Source organism: Hakea prostrata, chromosome 5 (assembly GCF_041222555.1).
Source record: "Hakea prostrata isolate BN-2017 chromosome 5, UWA_Hpros_2, whole genome shotgun sequence".
Classification (NCBI taxonomy): domain Eukaryota; kingdom Viridiplantae; phylum Streptophyta; class Magnoliopsida; order Proteales; family Proteaceae; genus Hakea; species Hakea prostrata.
In genome coordinates, this window is record NC_142604.1 from 7,292,253 (window position 1) to 7,311,654 (window position 19,402).

Here is a 19,402-nt window from a genome sequence, read left to right on the forward strand (position 1 = left end):
TAAGTAATCAATCATGCATAATCTTAACCCTTCATCTTGAGCTGGCATATTTGAGGACTATGATGCATCTTTGCCACATTAGAGGTATGGATTGATATATAAGCCTTGTATTCAATGTACTAAAGGGCAAGCCCAGTTACAATAACTTTGGTATTTATTCTTTTGCAAGTATCAAAGAAAACATTCTTTTTTGGAGCATTCACTCCTCACAAATATATGTGTTTTCTTAAATCTAACTCAATCATTGGAGGTGGTTTCTTGTCCTTAGAGGCTACCCACTCTCACTTTTTTTTATCCTCAAGAACCTGCTGGGCTGAGCGGAACAAAGCGACCCCACAGCTGAAGCTGCCGGAACCCAACTGTTTTACAAACACCTTATTCAAGGAGGAAAAAGAACCTACACATATATTCTATAATTATAGGGTAGATCTGGATCTGATAAAGGCCACCGGAACCCAACTGTTTGACACACACCTTATTCAAGGAGGGAAAAGAACCTACACACATATTCTAGAATTATAGGATAGATCTGGATCTGATAAAGTCTCTTCAATGTTCATCCCCACTCAGAGCTTTATCTATTCATTGCTGGTGATCTCTTACTCTTGTTTCCTTTCACCATCCTTCAGTTTGGGATAACCACTCTTCCACTGCTGTGCAACATGCGAGAGCCAGTTCCGAGAGAACCCACCTTCCCCCACCGCCTTTAGTCCACTCTCCTTCACTTCCTTCATCTTTCTCCTCAACATTGCTTCCCCTTCCCCATCTCTTTCCATTACCTTTTTCACTAACTTCTCTACCTCTTCCCTTCCCACCACCCTCTTCGTTGGTAGTTCCTTTGTCTTGATTCCCACTCCTTCCTCCGCTAGAATTGCAGCATTCATCTTCTGCTCTGCATACAATGGCCACGCAATCATCGGCACTCCGTTCACCATACTTTCCAAGGTCGAGTTCCACCCACAATGCGACAAGAATCCTCCAATAGATGGATGCCTTAAAACCTCTGTTTGTGGAGCCCACGAGGGGACCACCAACCCCACCCCTTGGGTTCGAGTCAGGAACCCATCTGGCAAGTACTTGGAGAGCTCACGGTCTGTGAATCCGTTCAAAGCAGTGAAAAATATCCCCTCCTTCCCTGCCGGAGGACGTAGCACCCAGAGAAATCGTTTCCCACTCATCTCCAACCCAAAAGCCAACTCAGTGAGTTGCTCTTGTGAGAGAGTTCCGCCGCTACCGAATGATACGTAAATCACTGATTGCACTGGTTGTTCATCCAGCCAGGCAACACATTGTGGACGTGATTGGTCACAAGGAGTATCCGATGATATGATTATTGGCCCCACCGGATAAACTGGCATGGGCAAAATCCATCGTAGGATTGGATCCTCCCGTAGGGCTGTGAGTGTGGTTGGCTCCAAGTCTTCCCACGTGTTTATAAGTATTGCATCTGCCAAGGGCAAGGAGCAACCCATGTTTAAATAGTAGTCATATTGAACTTCCTTCCGATCCATCATCGGGTCAACCAGGTCCTCCGGTCGAATCGGTTTGCAGCTCGGGATGCGAATCGGCTCTTTCAAATCCACGTACTCGCCTTGTATCTTATTATGTAGGGTTGGCAAGCACACTGTCAACGCCAAGAACGCTGCACTCGTCGGCATGTAAACATATTTGGGAATGCCAAACTCGTCTGCGACGGGAAAGGCACAAGTGCCGAACATCCCGACGATCAAAACCATTGGTGATGGTGACATGGCAGCAAGAGCTGCTCGTAAAGCTGGAATGGATTCTCTAGTGGTGACACTGAGACGGGAACAAATGGATGTATCGGTAATGACGATATCTGGTGGCGAGAGATAAACGATACGGATGGCCGAAGGGAGTTGTAGGGATTGATCAAGAAGTTCAGATTGGGCAGTTTCAGTGTAGGCTTCTGTTGAGGCGACGAATATGGTGGAGCAGAAACCATGCAAAGACAACAAGCGCTTGGAGAAAGCTACCATAGGGATGAGATGGCCGATACCTGGGCTTACAAATATTGCCACGCGAAGATTTTGATTTGGCTTTGGCTTTGGCAAGTCCATGGCTCCTATTTGTATAGGGTTATCGTTTGGCTCTGGCAAGCCCATGGTTCTTATCTGCTTATGGTTATCGTTGGGAGCACTGGGGTGTGGAAAGATGGGGATGCAGGAAGCTCTAGCAGGGAATTGTATATAAAGAGAAGAAACTAAGGTTGAAGATCCCAATAAGTAATTACCTAACAAGAAAAGTTAGCCATGTGTATGGTTAGGTTTGCCACATTGTCAAGGGGAATCTGTCCTAATTTTGGTCTGCATGAGTCCAGATGGTGGGGGAAACTTTTTCATTGAATGGAATTGATTGATTGTATGCAGAGCTGATTTATGTAGAGGAAGCCTTGGGGTTGGAAACTCGTTACATGTGATCAGCTGCATTTCTTCTTCATGTTCAGGAAATGGTCCCATTATTTAGAATCTCGATCTTTCCTTTTAACTAATGACATTTCGTGGCTGACTTGACTTGACTTGACTTGCGATGAATAGCTACATACTGAAAACCTAAACGATGGTTCTCATGTACCCAATTTCATGGGTCACAATTCTTAAGGCTACCTTCATTTTTCTCCTGAATATTGCTTCTCCTTCCCCGTCTCTTTCCATCACTATTCTCACTAGCTTCTCTATCTCTTCTCTTCCCACCACCCTCTTCGTTGGTTGCAGTAAAAAGAAGATGATAGGTAATAGGAATGGGAAAGAAAGAGTCGTAAAGAAAGGATTGATTCTTTCCTTAAATTAACCCTACCAAAAAGCGAAAATGAAATTCTTTTAGTTCCTAACTGAAAGTCGATAAGTGTGGTAGAACACAATTCTCAGACGAACACTCCAAGCAAAAAAACTGGTTGCACTTGGGAAGATAAAAATGGCCAGTGTTACAACTCTTATTAGTCTGGGTAGTGCCTATTTCTCTGAAGGAACAAAGCATTATCAGTAATCTTGAAACTCAAATTTGCAGAGATTGGGAAGAAAGGTCCATCTTTGATTTGACACAGAAATTTCTAATGTTTTTATAGAACAACAACATAAACCCGTCAAATGTTTACAAAGCTGAAAATGAGTGAAAAACTTTCTTCCTTTAAGGATTACCTTTTAAGAATAAGAGCAAATTGCACATGCACCCCAAAATAGAGCCATTAAAGCACTGACACCCCATTTTATGTTTAAAAAACACATACACCCCAATTCAATAAACATACTAGTCCATTCTGTTATTGAAAGTAGTCCACTGTTTATTTTTATTAAATTCCAAAAATGCCCTTATGTAAAAAAAGCCAAATGTATTCTCTCTCTTCACTCGGCTCTCCACCTCCGTTGATTACCGCCTTGCTCCTGAACACCGTCTTCCGGCGGCCTAGGACGATATAATGGATTCGATCCAGTGGGTTCAAAACCAAGCTTCCTAGTCCACCGGCGAGCCATGGCTGAAGGACTATGTCGATTTCTCCAAGTTCTACCTCATGGGCAGCAGCGCCGGGGCTAACATGATCTACCAGGCGGCGCTGCGGCGGGGGCGATGGGATCAGAATGTCACCCTTTGAAGATTAGTGGGATGATTCTGAATCAGCCCTTCTTCACTGGTGTCAAGAGGACAGAATCGGAGCTGAGAAAGATAGATGACCAGATTGTGCCGCTGCCGTCGACGGATCTGCTATGGGAGTTGTCATTGCCGAGCGGCGCCGATCGAGACCACGAGTTCTGTAACCCTATGGCGAAAGGGTTATCGGAATCGGAGGTAGCGGCGTTGAAGAGCCAGAGGTGGTTGGTTTGTTACGGCGCAGAGGATCCGATGGTGGATCGACAGAAGGAGTTTATGAAAATGCTGGAGGAGAGTGGTGTTGAGTTCGTGGCTTACTGCTAAGAACATTGCATGGATGTGCAGGTGAAGTTTACCGATTGCAGAAGCTTGTGGAATAGCTTCAACTAGCCGTTAAACCCTCCTTCACCGTCGTTTTTCTATTTCGTCGTTTTTGTTTTTCAAAAAACAAAAATGGAGGTAAAATGTGGAGGAGGAGAATTGGAAGTGGCGGTTTGAATTGTAATGCAACCCAAATAAATGGAAACCCATTGGCCATAAAGTAGTGATAGATTGATTACTTGAGAGCTGGTCCATTCCCAGAATCTAACAAATAATAAAATTGAGGAAGCAAACGAAATTAATCTCCCTCACATTTTTCTATTTCGTCTTCTATTTCCCACTTTTTTTTGTTCGTTTCAACGATGGTTCAAGTTTCGTTTTTTCCTTTCCCTCTTTCAGATCTAGGGCCAAATCCTCTTCCTTCAACTAGCCGTTAAACCCCACCTTCCATTACCGTCCCTCCCTACTTGCACCTCCTTCGTGACCGTTTTGTTAGTTTATCTGTCCTGATTTCATTGTTGGGTTTCTAAGTTATCACTCAAAAGAGATGTCGGCTGTTGAACATGAGATAAAGCCAGAAAAGGAAAAAACGACGGTGAAGGAGGGTGGAGAGCCGAGTGAAGAGAGAGAATATATTTGGCTTTTTTTACATAAGGGCATTTTTGGAATTTAATAAAAATAAACAGTGAACTAATTGTTTCAATAATAGAATGGACTAGTATGTTTATTGAATTGGGGTGTCTGTGTTTTTTAAACATAAAATGGGGTGTCAGTGTTTTAATGACTCTATTTTGGGGTGTCTGTGCAATTTGCTCTAAGAATAAAGCATCTGAACACTTTGAAACCTCAAGCACGCGCCGCTGTGGCTCTGTTGGGATTTTGTTTCAGGTTGAAGAAAAGTAACAATAACTAAAAAGAAACCTCCTCACTCGTTCATGAAATCATGATCATATATCAATATTTTACATAGAATGCAATGAATTTTCTATCCATCATGTTAAAAATTTTCTTGGATCGAAGTCCAAATACTAAAATTTCACATATAAAAAGAGGGTCAAGGAAATTTCAAAATTTTAGGAATGAAATATTTCACATATAAAAAGAGGGTCAAAAGGAAATTTCAAAATTTTATGAATGGAATAGGAGAAATTCTTAGGTAGCTTTGATTGCCTCAATGGTGGAAATCTAAACATTCTTACGTAAAGGCTAAGTATTAAATACTGGTATCCTAGAATAGGAGAAATTTCAAAAAGGTTCAGGGCGTCTCATGCCACTTAAATGTTTTATCTTAAATAAATGATAATTATATATATTTATATATATATATATTTTCTGAATTTGCAATCAATTACATCTCAAGAAAAATCAATTACAAATATCCCTTGCTGTTAAGAAAATGGTTAAGTGGTGAGAAATCTCACCACTAAATAAAAATTCAAAAATCAAATCTTACCTTTCTTTGTTCGGACATTTTTCATGGTAGTAATTTTAACTCCAATATTAATCAACTAAAATGCTGTAAAAAATTAGTAAAGAAGTGGGAGAAGGGATTTCATCTTCCCCACCTCTTTCTTTAACCTGCTGAAATCATCCACAAGCCCCACCTTACCGAAAATTTATTTTTATATGGAGGTGGTTTCCTATAGGGCTGAGCCAATGGGTGATTTCTGACAGGGTTGAGGAAAGAGATGGGTGAAGAGAAAATTCCTTCATCCACTTTTTTAGGCATTTAGTTATTTACTATTGGAGTTAAAATTGCTATTATGAAAATTGTTTGGATAAAGAAGGATAAAATTGTGCTTTGAATTTTTATTTAATGATGACATCATCATTTAACTCAATTATTATTAGCAAGGGGGCTTTGTAATTGATTTTTTCTAGGAGTAGTAGATTTAATTGATTGTAAATCCAAGGGGTCTATATGTGATTTACCCTTCAACAAAAAAAAAATTAAAAATTATAATTTAAAGTGCAAAACTTTTATCTAAAGTGTTTATGACTTTTGTATCTGAAGTGTTCATGGATTGTGTGGTTAAAGAGAGTTTTTTTTTTTTTTTTAAATTTTTTTTTTAATTTTTTTAATTTTTTTTTAAAACTTTTTTTTTTACATGATTTATCCAAAAAACAAAAAGACGTGTTGATCTATGTCAAGATCTCTGTTTGTGGGCTTGATTCTGCGTAAAAAAAAGAGATTTGTATCTAAAATAAGATTTATGATGTAGGCTCGAATGCATCAAAATATATTTTGATGAGCTCAAAATATATTTTGATGAAGCTCACGTAACTAAATTAATGAATTGTTGGCGAATATGGGTTTAATTATTATTATTAATTTTTTTTTGGTTGCCAACCCCGGTTTGGGGTTCGACCCGCGTCGCACACCTAGCTGTGGTGGGTGAGTCTTCCAACGGGAAATTTTTTACATCCACAAGAATTCGATACCAAAATCTTGCTTAAGCGGACCAAGCTGCTTACCACTTGGACAAACCCCCGTTGGTATGGGTTTAATTTTTTTAGTAATTAAGTTATAGTATAGAAGACAATAATAATTATTCCTTTAAAAAATATTTTTGACTCTTATATTCTTTCATTTTCTTGCCTTTACTTGCTTTTCCTTTCTTTTCCGGAAACACAAGATTCCCATCAAAGAAAGGTCCAAGAAAAAAAGGTTTTGCACTTTTTGGTTATATCTAATTTAGATTCTCTATGTTCCCTTGGTCTTTAATCATTAGTTATTCAAGATAAAGCTTATTTTAGTGTCTTTGGCACTGGCGGAAGTACAATTGAGCCTAGGGGGCCATGGTGCCCTAACCCCCTCCCTCCCCACCCAAAATTCCACTTTCAGTTTTTTTTAAGTTTTCCTTTCCCAAAATTTTAGAATTTTACTTTAATCTTCTTTATCATGTGTGAAATATTAACACTTAAATTTTGATTGAAAAAAAAAGTTAGTGACAAAAATAATGGGTAGAAAATTCATTGTGTTCTAAATATAGATATTTTTCCTCTTGTCTTTTTTTTCATGTGGGAAACATCAGTACTTGACCCTGATTGAAGAATTTTTTTAATGATATTGTGAAATATAGGATATTAAATCGTGATTCCACCCCGATCTTGGGTCGTACATTCTTAAAAAGGCATTGCCATGATGATTTTTTTTCTGTAAATTCATGTGAGTCGTTGGATTTAGGAACGTTGCTTGTCCCTCCCAAAATTGAATCCAGTACTTTTCACAAGAAAAAGAGCTTTTGATCGATTGCTCGTATCGTTTGTCTCTTGTCAGTTATTATTAACTTTTTTCGAACACGAACCAAAATCCCAACTGAGGCACGTGCTTGAGGTTTCAGAGGGGCCAAATGCTTAATTCTTAGAAGGTAATCCTCGAGGAAGAAAGATTTTTTTTACTAATTTTCAGTTGTCTAAACATTTTACGGGTTAATGTTGTTTTATATATAAAAACGCGAGAAATTTGTGTGTCAAATCAAAGATGGCTGATGGGGTTGATCCTTCTTCGCAATCTCTGCAAATTTGAGTTTCAAGATTACTGCTAATGCTTTTTTTCTTGAGAGAAATAGGCATTAGCCACATTGGTAAGATTTGCAAGACTTTAGCCACCTTATAGAATAATTAAGGAAGTCCATGGATAAACTTGAATTGGAAAGTAACCTTGGAACTTCCCTATTTATAGTCCTCTCTTCTTCTAGTTATACAGAAACCCAGCCAGCGTTTCGTTGCAGCAGCCAGAAAGCAAAGAAGAAAGAAAGCAGCAATGGCTAATCCAAAACCACATGTGGCGCTATTTGCAAGCCCTGGCATGGGTCACCTTATCGCTCTTGTAGCCTTCACCAAGCGCTTGTTTTCTCTTCATGGCTTCCACTCCACCATCTTCTTCACCTCAGCCGAAGCCTTCACCTCCACTGCCCAATCCCATCTAACTCAGTCTCTAAGCCTCCCTTCTGGCATTCAAATCGTCTATCTCTCGCCGCCCGATATTTCGGCCTTCGTCACCCCTCAAACAGATTTCATCTCTCGTATAAGTATCATTGTTAGAGAATCAATTCCATCCTTGAGAGCTGCTATTGCTGCCATGTCAATGCAGCCCGACGTCCTCGTAGTTGAAATGTTCGGCACCTTTGCTTTCCCCATTGCAGAAGAGCTTGGCATCCCTAAATACGTTTACATACCAACGACGGCAGCGTTTACGGCGTTGACGGCTTACCTTCCGACACTGCATGGAGAAGTAAAGGGTGAATACGTTGACATGCAGGAGCCGGTTCGAATCCCAAGTTGCAACCCGATTCGGCCAGAGGATGTGGTTGACTCCATGATGGACCGGAATAACGACACGTATGAGTACTATTTATACATTGGGCGCACAGTACCCCTTGCAGATGCAGTTATGATAAATACATGGGAAGACTTGGAACCAACAGCTCTCAAAGCCCTTCGAGACGATCCAATCCTTCGTCGGGTTATGCCCCTGCCGATTTATCCGGTTGGACCAATAGTGAGATCGGTCACTCCTTCTGACCAACCACGTGCAGAGTGTCTGACTTGGCTGGATGAGCAACCTGCGGAATCCGTGATTTATGTAGCGTTGGGGAGCGGCGGGACACTCTCGGAGGAGCAACTCACTGAGTTGGCTTTAGGATTGGAGATGAGCGGGAAACGATTTCTTTGGGTGGTGCGTCCACCGGCAGGAAAGGATGGGTCTTTCTTCACCGTGATGGGTGGGGATCCAGATGGAGAGGATGAGATGTCAAGATACTTGCCGGACGGGTTCTTAAACCGGATCCGAGGGATGGGGTTGTTGGTCCCTATGTGGGCTCCTCAAGTAGAGGTGTTGAGTCATCCATCGGTTGGTGGGTTTTTATCACACTGTGGGTGGAACTCGACTCTGGAAAGCATGGTGAACGGAGTGCCGATGATTGCATGGCCATTATATGCAGAGCAGAAGATGAATGCAGCGATTCTGGCTGAGCAAGTTGGGGTGGCCGTGAAAACAAAAGAGTTGCCAACGAAGAGGGTGGTGGGAAGGGAAGAAATAGAGAAGCTGGTGAGAATGGTGATGGAAAAGGAAGGGGAAGGGGAGGCAGTACTGAGGAGAAAGATGAAGGAAGTGAAGGAGACTGGGTTGAAAGCACTGGGTGAAGGTGGGTCTTCTCGGAATTGGCTCTCTATTGTTGCACAACAATGGAAGATTTGCAGTGCTAAATCAAATGCAGGGGAGAGGAGACAAGTGGGAAAGATCGATGGAGCTCATGACTGGTAATTAACCAACTGTCAAGACCTACATATACATCATGAAGTCTTCCAATATTATGGCGAACTCTCAGGCTAGTTGCATTGGCATTGTTAGTGGAACTTTCAACAATGTGATTAGTGTTACCTTGGTTTGAATTACTTGTCTTCCTCAATAAATCTTCGTTTTACTGGGGAAAAAAAAAAAGGAAGGAATTTTTTTTTAGAAAAAAGCCAAAAGTGAAATTTGATTTTGTATATTTTTCAGTTTTACATATACTTAGGATGCGAACTTTTGGTGAAATTTGCCCCCGTAATTTTCCAATTCGCCCCTTTATATCTATTATTTCTATAGTTTTCACTCTTTTCAATCCAAAACATAGATAATTGTGTTCTCATTAAATATTTTAAAAGGGTTTGATTAGACAACTCACGCTTTTTTTATATATAATCACATGGACATTGGGGACTAGGGCTATTAATGAATCAAAGGATTCAAATGGAATTTCGAACTCCGAAGAAGTTGAAAAGCTAGGTTGCATTCAAAAAATATTAATAATTAGGGATAATTACTATTGTCCCCCTGTACTATAGCTTAATTACTAATATATCCTCTGTACTTTTTGAAATTACTAATTCAACCTTCAACTTTGCTTGTAATTACTATTGTCCCCCTACTGTTAAACTCCGTTAGTTAAATGATGATATGGCATATTTTATTTATTTAAAAATCCCAAATTAACCCTATAGTCTTATATTATTTATTTACACTTTATATTAAATTACATTACTATCCTAAGTAATTAAGGAAAACTTAAACATAATTAAACAATCTTCTTTCCTAGTCTAAAGAAAGAGAGAAAATCAAGGGATACTCATTTTCAAATTTCGATATGTACTTTTCAATCTGGTAATAAATAAATAAAAAATTCCTAATTTTTTGTGTTATTTTTAATTTTGTTATTTACTTTCTAGTTTAATGTTATCAATTTAAGAAGTTTCTACTTCCAATAGATTATTATTTATTTATTGTCTAATTTGACGTTAGCTATTTTAAGAAGTCCTACTACCAATAGGGTGCCTTTTTTTTTATAATTCAAGATGACAAAAATACACGTAAAATTATTTCATGTGATTTTTTTTTCTAAATGAGGATAATATTTTTTTTGGCATTCTTAATTATAAAAGGGCAAAATAGACATTAAACATTCAACCTTAACGGTCGCTTAACACTGTTAGAATTGAGGGGGGCAACAGTAATTTCATAAAGAGTAGGGTTCTTTTAGTAATAAAGCTATAATACAGGGGGGCAACAGTAATCATCCCTAATAATTAAATTTAAAAATTGAAACTAATAGTGACAATGACATACGAAATCATGAAGTGCACTTAAATTTTTAAAAGTTACACGATATTTCTCGAGAATATGCAAATGTATTGTCGATTTAGGTGATATATCACAAGAAAAACAATATATCGACAAAATTACTTATCGATATTCCCACCCATATCCATCTTTATCGGGGAAGTAAAACAATCAAAGGAAACATATTCAAAATTAATGACCGAACAAATGGTGAATTTCATCAATATGTTTTACCATGCATATATTTATACCACTTTGAAGTTAGAAACTATTAACTATACATTTCCTGAACTTTTTTTATTATATGAGTTTAAGTGATAACTTAAAATTTCCTCAAAATTTGATGTACTTTTCAAATTTCCATATTACCCTTCTTTACAAAACTCTTATATTTTCATATTGAAGAACTGAATTTTCAGCTATTGGGTTCAAGTTTGTCTTTCCGCTACTCCCACCGTCTGGTTGAAGGCCAAGACGCGTGGCTCCCCTCCAGACATTGGCTCGTCAGCACCATATGACATCCGATATGTGATCAAAACTGGAAAAATAAAAACGAGGATTCTGCTATCTTCTTATTTGAATTGGATTCTTTCTCTTTTCATCTTATCCAATTGCAATATAGAAGCATGCAAGGCACCATTCTCTCCATTTCTCCATTATTCCTTTGAAAAAAAACCTGATTGAAATTTCCACCAAAATTATTAAACTGGATCAGAATTTCTTAGGAAAATATACAATCACCAACATTATAGAAATTAAAGAAATGGTGCAAAAAATTCTTTTCTTAAATGGGTAAATCATATAAAACAATTGTAAATACATGGAAATATAGTAAATTAATCATATAAAATAATATACATGAAATCAACTTATTAGAAAGAAAACCCCCAGTCACTGACAATCCACTAATTTTAAATGTCAAAAATTAGTTACGCCGAGAGGAGAATTACATATTGAGATCCAAAATCCTAATATGAGATATAATCAACACTATACATCTCACAAGATAATCTGAGTCGTCGTATAAAAATCATGAATGCAATTTGAGCTTCATCAAAATAAATTTTGACACAAATCCTTGTAATCATGCAGAACCAGACCCACACACATAACACAAATCTTGAGCGTGGATTCAAATGTCTACTTTTAAAAAAAAATCATGTCAAAAAAGAGATTTACTTTTCAGTACCTATTCGGAGAAGTCTCAATCTGATTGAAGAAATGTAGGATATTGATCAAGAATTCTGTTTATCCACACAATCCATGAACACTTCAGATACAAAAATCATAAACCCTTCATGAGAAAAGCAGGAGTTTGGATAATCTTAGTTATTCTCCATTTTTGGTGAGCCATTATTGCTGATTATCCTTTGTCAAACTGTATCAAACCCCAGACTTCCCCATCTCAAAAGATGCTTCACTTATTTTGGTAAAGATATTCAGTTGCAATCTTATCCATGTATTTTATTAGTTATAATCCAAAGTTCTATTCCCACTTAAAATGTGGTTATGTTTATTAATATTCTCTAATCATTTGAGACCACTAGAAGCTAAATTATCAAATTTGGTCCTCTCTTTTGTTCAATATAAAAGAATGGTCTCTTGAGTCTCTCCCTTCAGCTTGCCCTAGTGGCACCAGTACTTGATATGATCTCAACCGAATATATTCCCTTTAATAGCTACCAAAATATATCTTCACTAGTCTAGTGGGAAAACTTTTTGGTATTTCTTTCCCATCAGAATCATCCCCACCTCCTATTGTTCAGGGTCAAAATTACCCTGATGCCCATCCAAGGGATAGAAGAAGTAATTTCACACTCACCGTGGGTGAACTGGTGAAGGGATCGATCATGAAAATCCTCCTTATACCTGTATATAAAGCCTACGTAAAGCCATATGCATTCAAAAGAAAGCAAGTAACTGGAGGAGCCATGGAGTTGCCAAAGCCAAAGGCGAATCATAATCCACACCTGCCACTATTTGTGAGTCCAGGTGATACGGAAGATTTCTACCCGACCGGGTCTGACCCGGATGGGGCTCCACATGCCAGTTAATCGGGAAAGATGCCGATCATCCATGACCAAAAGCGTAACATACGCCACAGATATAGCAATCATCCTTGTTATAGAAGGTCAACTCAGCAACTGATTGAATGGGACCAACGACAAGGGAGCATGATCCGAGGAGAAACATCAGCCCTTGTCTGGCTAACTTATCAAATACATAAAAGGTAACACCCACACTATAAATGCACAGATCTACCCCTCCGGTAAGCAACCAATACACTTTGAGCATAATCTTGTGTAGCTTTTGCACGAGACCTCATTCGGTTCATCATCTAACTTTGCCATCGGAGGCGGCTGTCCGGCACACAAGCCGGCCCGCATCTAACCTTTCTTGCAGGACTCATCGTCCCGGATACGAGAGGAGGCTCAGTCGGATCCAGAAGCATAATTGATCCGCATCAGTTTGGCGCCGTCTGTGGGAACGACAAAATCTTCAAGTCATGCCAAGACGAAGAGGAAATAATAGACGTTCCCGAATAGAAAATGTTGGCGGGAATCAGATTCCCGAAGATCAAACACATCAAGATGATGGAGTCCACTCAACCCAAGTGGAACAGGATCCTCCCGAGGGGAACCTGGTCGTTGAAAATCCAAACGGGAAATGCACATCCCGAGGCCCTCAGGGGTATGCTACGGCAGCAGATATGGACGAGCTCCGCAAGGGAATGATCATGTTGCTCGTGATAATGATCGTGTTGCTCGTGATAATGATCGAGATGATCGAGAATTTACAATGATCGAGAGGATCGAGAATTTACAATGATCGAGAGGATCGAGAATTTACAATGATCGAGAGGATCGAGAATTTACAATGATCGAGAGGATCGAGAATTTACAATGATCGAGAGGATCGAGAATTTACAATGATCGAGAGGATCGAGAATTTACAATGATCGAGAGGATCGAGAATTTACAATGATCGAGATGGTCGAGAATTTACAACGAACGGGAGGATCGAGAATTTACAATGATCAAAGACATCGGTTGGAAACCCGTGTGGGTCCTTCTACAATCCCGATCATCTTACACCTTTTTTAAGGTACTAATTTGAATCGGGTCAATCCCATTCAACTTGCGCCTTCCATAAGGACTTACACATTTTTTAAGGTACTAATTTGAATCGGGTCAATCCCATTCATCTTGCGCCTTCCATAAGGACTTACACATTTTTTAAGGTACTAATTTGAATCGAGGGAATCCCATTCAACTTGCGCCTTCCATAAGGACTTACACATTTTTTAAGGTACTAATTTGAATCGGGTCAATCCCATTCATCTTGCGCCTTCCATAAGGACTTAAACCTTTTTTAAAGTACTAATTTGAATCGGGTCAATCCCATTCAACTTGCGCCTTCCATAAGGACTTGCACCTTTTTTAAGGTAATAATTTGAATCGGGTCAATCCCATTCATTCTTGCGCCTTCCATAAGGACTTGCACATTTTTTAAGGTAATAATTTGAATCGGATCCACCCCGGTCAACTTGCGCCTTCCATAAAGACTTACACATTTTTTAAGGTAATAATTTGAATTGGGTCCATCACAGTCAACTTGCGCCTTCCATAAGGACTTGCACCTTTTATAATCTTCCTTGCTATCCCACACGATGTAAACAACGTCCGGGATAGGGGGCTTATGATACGGAAGATTTCTACCCGACCGGGTCTGACCCGGATGGGGCTCCACATGCCAGTTAATCGGGAAAGATGCCGATCATCCATGACCAAAAGCGTAACATACGCCACAGATATAGCAATCATCCTTGTTATAGAAGGTCAACTCAGCAGCTGATTGAATGGGACCAACGACAAGGGAGCATGATCCGAGGAGAAACATCAGCCCTTGTTTGGCTAACTTACCAAATACATAAAAGGTAACACCCACACTATAAATGCACAGATCTACCCCTCCGGTAAGCAACCAATACACTTTGAGCATAATCTTGTGTAGCTTTTGCACGAGACCTCATTCGGTTCATCATCTAACTTTGCCATCGGAGGCGGCTGCCCGGCACACAAGCCGGCCCGCATCTAACCTTTCTTGCAGGACTCATCGTCCCGGATACGAGAGGAGGCTCGGGGGGGTCGGGGGGTAATTTTGTGGCGCAACGGGGGGGGGGGGCCTTCTCCCCTTTGGGGGGGTGTGGGGGGGGCTTTTTTTTTGTTTGGTTTGTTTTTTCCCCCCTCCTTGTGGGGGGGGGGGGGGGGGGGGGCGGTTGCCACCCCCTCTCTCCCCTCCTTCCTCCCTCCCCCCTCTTGTGTGGGTGTGGGGTTGTTGTTTTTGTTGTGCGTGTTTTGTTCTTTCTTTTTTTTTTATAACTTCTCGTTTGGTGGGGTGGGTGGTCTTCCGAAGGGGAAAGGCGTGGGGGTGGTGGGGGGGGGGGGGGGGTGGGGGGGGGGGGGTGGGGGGTGGTTTTTTTGAAGTGTTCGGCACGTGGGCCTTTCCTGTCGCAGATGAGCTTGGCATCCCCAAGTACGTTTACTTTCCGATGACGGCAGCTTTCTTGGCGTTTACACTGTACGTTCCAACGTTGCATGAGGAGATAGAGGGCGAGTTCGTGGATTTGCAAGAGCCGATTCGGATCTCAGGCTGCAACCCGGTTCGACCGGAGGATCTGGTCGACCCAATGATGGACCGGAAGGAAGATCAGTATGACTACTTTCTATGCATGTGTCGCAGCTTGCCATTAGCTGATGCGATACTCATAAACACGTGGGAGGACTTGGAGCCAACAACACTCAAAGCCCTACGAGAGGATCCAATCCTGCGTGGAATCTTTCCGCGGTCGGTTTACCCAGTTGGGCCAATAGTGAGATCATCCGGTTCAGATGCTGCTAACCAATCACGTGCCGAGTGTTTGGCTTGGCTGGATGAACAACCCGTGGAATCGGTGATTTACATATCATTGGGGAGTGGCGGAACACTATCGGAGGAGCAACTCACTGAGTTGGCTCTTGGACTGGAGATGAGTGGAAAGCGATTCCTCTGGGTGGTTCGTCCTCCGGCGGGGAAACATGGGGCGTTCTTCACCGCACTGAGCGGGGTCACAGATGGGCTGGCAAGGTACTTGCCAGACGGGTTCTTAACTCGGAAGCTAGGGCTGGGGTTGGTCATCCCCATGTGGGCCCCACAGACGGAGGTGTTAAGCCATCCGTCGATCGGAGGGTTCTTATCGCATTGTGGGTGGAATTCGATTCTGGGAAGCATGGTGAACGGAGTGCCGATGATTGCGTGGCCATTGTACGCAAAGCAGAAAATGAACGGACAGGCCGAAGGGCGGATTAATCGAAGGATTTGCAGATTATGTGAGGTTGAAGGCAGGGTATATACCTTCCCACTGGGTGAAACCTGGTGAAGGAAAACATTGGGACCAAGGCTACGATGTCACCACTTACTTCCTTGACTACTATAATAGCCTCAGTGATGGATTTGTTGCTGCTCTCAACAAAAAGATGAGAACCAATTACAGTGATTCTTTCTTCCAGGAGCTGTTGGGGAAGACGGGAGAGGTTTGGGCATGTAATGCTCCATCGAAGGGAGAGGGAGGGAGGCAAATCAAGTCCGTCACAATTCTCTCTCTTTGTGGACCTCTGGATTCTGGGTTGGGTTTGAAAATATTTGTGTTTTCTTAAATCTAATTCAATCATTGGAGGTGGTTTCTTGTCCTTAGAGGCTACCCACTCTCACTATTTTTTATCCTCAAGAACAGACTTTAACCAGCAGAAAACCGAACACACTCGGTTAGATTTTGAAACAACACTTCCATATGAGCACAATTACCTATTTGGGCTTAGCGGAACAAAGCGGCCCCAGCTGAAGCCGCCGGAACCCAATTGTTTTGCAAAACACCTTATTCAAGGAGGGGAACGAACCTACACACGTATTCTAGAATTATAGGGTAGATCTGGATCTGATAAAGGCCACCGGAACCCAACTGTTTTACACACACCTTATTCAAGGAGGGAAAAGAACCTATACACATATTCTAGAATTATAGGATAGATCTGGATCTGATAAAGTCTCTTCAATGTTCACCGCCACTTAGAGCTTTATCTATTCATTTCTGGTCTTATTCTTGTTTCCTTTCACCATCCTTTAGTTTGGGATAACCACTCTTCCACTGCTGTGCAACATGCGAGAGCCAGTTCCAAGAGGACCCACCTTCCCCCACCGCCTTTAGTCCACTCTCCTTCACTTCCTTCATCTTTCTCCTCGACATTGCTTCCCCTTCCCCATCTCTTTCCATTACCTTTTTCACTAACGTCTCTACCTCTTCCCTTCCCACCACCCTCTTCGTTGGTAGTTCCTTTGTCTTGACTCCCACTCCTTCCTCCGCTAGAATTGCAGCATTCATCTTCTGCTCTGCATACAATGGCCACGCAATCATCGGCACTCCGTTCACCATGCTTTCCAAGGTCGAGTTCCACCCACAATGCGACAAGAATCCTCCAATAGATGGATGCCTTAAAACCTCTGTTTGTGGAGCCCATGAGGGGACCACCAACCCCACCCCTTGGGTTCGAGTCAGGAACCCATCTGGCAAGTACCTGGAGAGCTCATCGTGTAGGTCTGTGAATCCGTTCAAAGCAGTGAAGAATGTCCCCTCGTTCCCCGCCGGAGGCCGTAGCACCCAGAGAAATCGTTTCCGACTCATCTCCAACCCTAAAGCCAACTCAGTGAGTTGCTCTTGTGAGAGAGTTCCCCCGCTACCGAATGATACGTAAATCACTGATTGCATTGGTTGTTCATCCAGCCATGCAACACACTGTGGACGTGATTGGTCACAAGGAGTATCCGATGATATGATTATTGGCCCCACCGGATAAACTGGCATGGGCAAAATCCATCGTAGGATTGGATCCTCCCGTAGGGCAGTGAGTGTGGTTGGCTCCAAGTCTTCCCACGTGTTTATAAGTATTGCATCTGCCAAGGGCAAGGAGCAACCCATGCTTAAGTAGTAGTCATATTGAACTTCCTTCCGATCCATCATCGGGTCAACCAGGTCCTCCGGTCGAATTGGTTTGCAGCTCGGGATGCGAATCGGCTCTTTCAAATCCACGTACTCGCCTTGTATCTTATTATGTAGGGTTGGCACGCACACTGTCAACGCCAAGAACGCTGCACTCGTCGGCAAGTAAACATATTTGGGAATGCCGAGCTCGTCTGCGACGGGAAAGGCACAAGTGCCGAACATCTCGACGATCAAAACCATAGGTGATGGTGACATGGCAGCAAGAGCTGCTCGTAAAGCTGGAATGGATTCTCTAGTGGTGACACTGAGACGGGAACAAATGGATGTATCGGTAATGACGATATCTGGTGGCGAGAGATAAACGATACGGATGGCCGAAGGGAGTTGTAGGGATTGATCAAGAAGTTCAGATTGGGCAGTTTCAGTGTAGGCTTCTGTTGAGGCGACGAATATGGTGGAGCAGAAACCATGCAAAGACAACAAGCGCTTGGAGAAAGCTACCATAGGGATGAGATGGCCGATACCTGGGCTTACAAATATTGCCACGCGAAGATTTTGATTTGGCTTTGGCTTTGGCAAGTCCATGGCTCCTATTTGCATAGGGTTACCGTTTTGCTCTGGCAAGCCCATGGTTCTTATCTGCTTATGGTTATCGTTGGGAGCACTGGGGTGTGGAGAGATGGAGATGCAGGAAGCTCTAGCAGGGAATTGTATATAAAGAGAAGAAACTAAGGTTGAAGATCCCAATAAGTAATTACCTAACAAGAAAAGTTAGCCATGTGTATGGTTAGGTTTGCCACATTGTCAAGGGGAAACTGTCCTAATTTTGGTCTGCATGAGTCCAGATGGTGGGGAAAACTTTTTCATTGAATTGAATTGATTGTTAGTATGCAGAGCTGATTTATGTCGAGGAAGCCTTGGGGTTGGAAACTCGTTAGATGTGATCAGCTGCATTTCTTCTTCATGTTCAGGAAATGGTCCCATTGTTTAGAATCTCGATCTTTCCTTTTAACTAATGACCTTTCGTGGCTGACTTGACTTGACTTGCGATGAATAGCTAGATACTGAAAACCTAAACGATGGTTCTCATGTACCAAGTTCATGGGTCACAATTCTTAAGGCTATTCGATAAGGCTCTAGCTGTACCGCAAAAGAAGGTCTTTTCTCATTCCCTTTCCTTCATTTCCCAATCCCATTGCTCTTTAATCGCCTTTGTTCTTCTATAATTATTTATGTTGTTGTTCTGCTTACCGGAAAACAATTGCCATTTGGCCCATTTCTGTATTTCTCTTCTCGTCCCTCTTTTCTCTGGTACCTGCTCCTCTGTTATTAAGTTAATGTTTTTTTTTTTTTTTTTTTGGTAAAGTAATTATGAGAAATTTATGAAAGAGACATGGGAGATGAAAGAAGTTTCAATTTCAGTGCTGCATATTTACTGTGTTGTCAACGGTCAAGATCGAGATTTTGACCGTATGTCTCGCTTTTAATCATCTGCAAATGGTCGAAATTGTACAGGAGATATTTCACATTAAATGCACAACATTCAAGTCTGCTCTAATGAAACATATGGCTCATATGGAAAACATATGGATTTGGGGGCTCTGCAGCCCAAAAGTAAGAACAGGTTAGCTATTATGTTACATCATGGCCTGAAGGATAGGATTTTGCTAGGCTGGTGCATCTAACATTTAGCGTTGGATGGTCACCACCAGGTAGTCAGTCTTCACTAAATCTCAGCCGTATAAATAAATACAGGTTGAAGGAAATTAAGTAAAATAAGACAACCTAAAGTCGGTCCAATTGGACCTTAACCGGTTTATATTGAACCAAACCCA

General features: G+C 41.4%; 3 protein-coding genes and 2 pseudogenes across 3 annotated transcripts; 3 read left to right on the forward strand and 2 right to left on the reverse strand.

The window, feature by feature from the left end:
- Positions 1-60: 60 nt before the first annotated feature.
- LOC149014764 (anthocyanidin 3-O-glucosyltransferase 5-like) lies at positions 61-2,097 on the reverse strand (annotated as a pseudogene).
- Positions 2,098-2,580: 483 nt separating this feature from the next.
- LOC149014765 (carboxylesterase 1 pseudogene) lies at positions 2,581-3,930 on the forward strand (annotated as a pseudogene).
- A 3,763-nt stretch (positions 3,931-7,693) lies between these two features.
- LOC149014766 (anthocyanidin 3-O-glucosyltransferase 5-like) lies at positions 7,694-9,196 on the forward strand. The gene has a single exon (XM_089155323.1). The coding sequence runs from the start codon at positions 7,694-7,696 to the stop codon at positions 9,194-9,196; it is 1,503 nt and encodes a 500-aa protein (XP_089011449.1).
- A 5,118-nt stretch (positions 9,197-14,314) lies between these two features.
- Positions 14,315-15,950, forward strand: LOC149014767 (anthocyanidin 3-O-glucosyltransferase 5-like). The gene is made up of 2 exons (XM_089155324.1): positions 14,315-14,369; positions 15,019-15,950. The coding sequence occupies exons 1-2, from the start codon at positions 14,315-14,317 to the stop codon at positions 15,948-15,950; spliced, it is 987 nt and encodes a 328-aa protein (XP_089011450.1).
- Positions 15,951-16,664: 714 nt separating this feature from the next.
- Positions 16,665-18,152, reverse strand: LOC149014768 (anthocyanidin 3-O-glucosyltransferase 5-like). The gene has a single exon (XM_089154956.1). It carries the CDS (start codon positions 18,150-18,152, stop codon positions 16,665-16,667), a length of 1,488 nt encoding a protein of 495 aa, XP_089011082.1.
- Between the last annotated feature and the right edge of the window lie 1,250 nt (positions 18,153-19,402).

Coding starts and splice junctions, on each gene's coding strand:
- LOC149014766 (XM_089155323.1), top strand. CDS start 7,694: ATGGCTAATCCAAAACCACATGTGGCGCTATTTGCAAGCCCTGGCATG.
- LOC149014767 (XM_089155324.1), top strand. CDS start 14,315: ATGACCAAAAGCGTAACATACGCCACAGATATAGCAATCATCCTTGTT. Junction 14,370..15,018: donor AATCATCCTTGTTATAGAAG/GTCAACTCAGCA, acceptor GTTTTTTTGAAG/TGTTCGGCACGTGGGCCTTT.
- LOC149014768 (XM_089154956.1), bottom strand. CDS start 18,152: ATGGACTTGCCAAAGCCAAAGCCAAATCAAAATCTTCGCGTGGCAATA.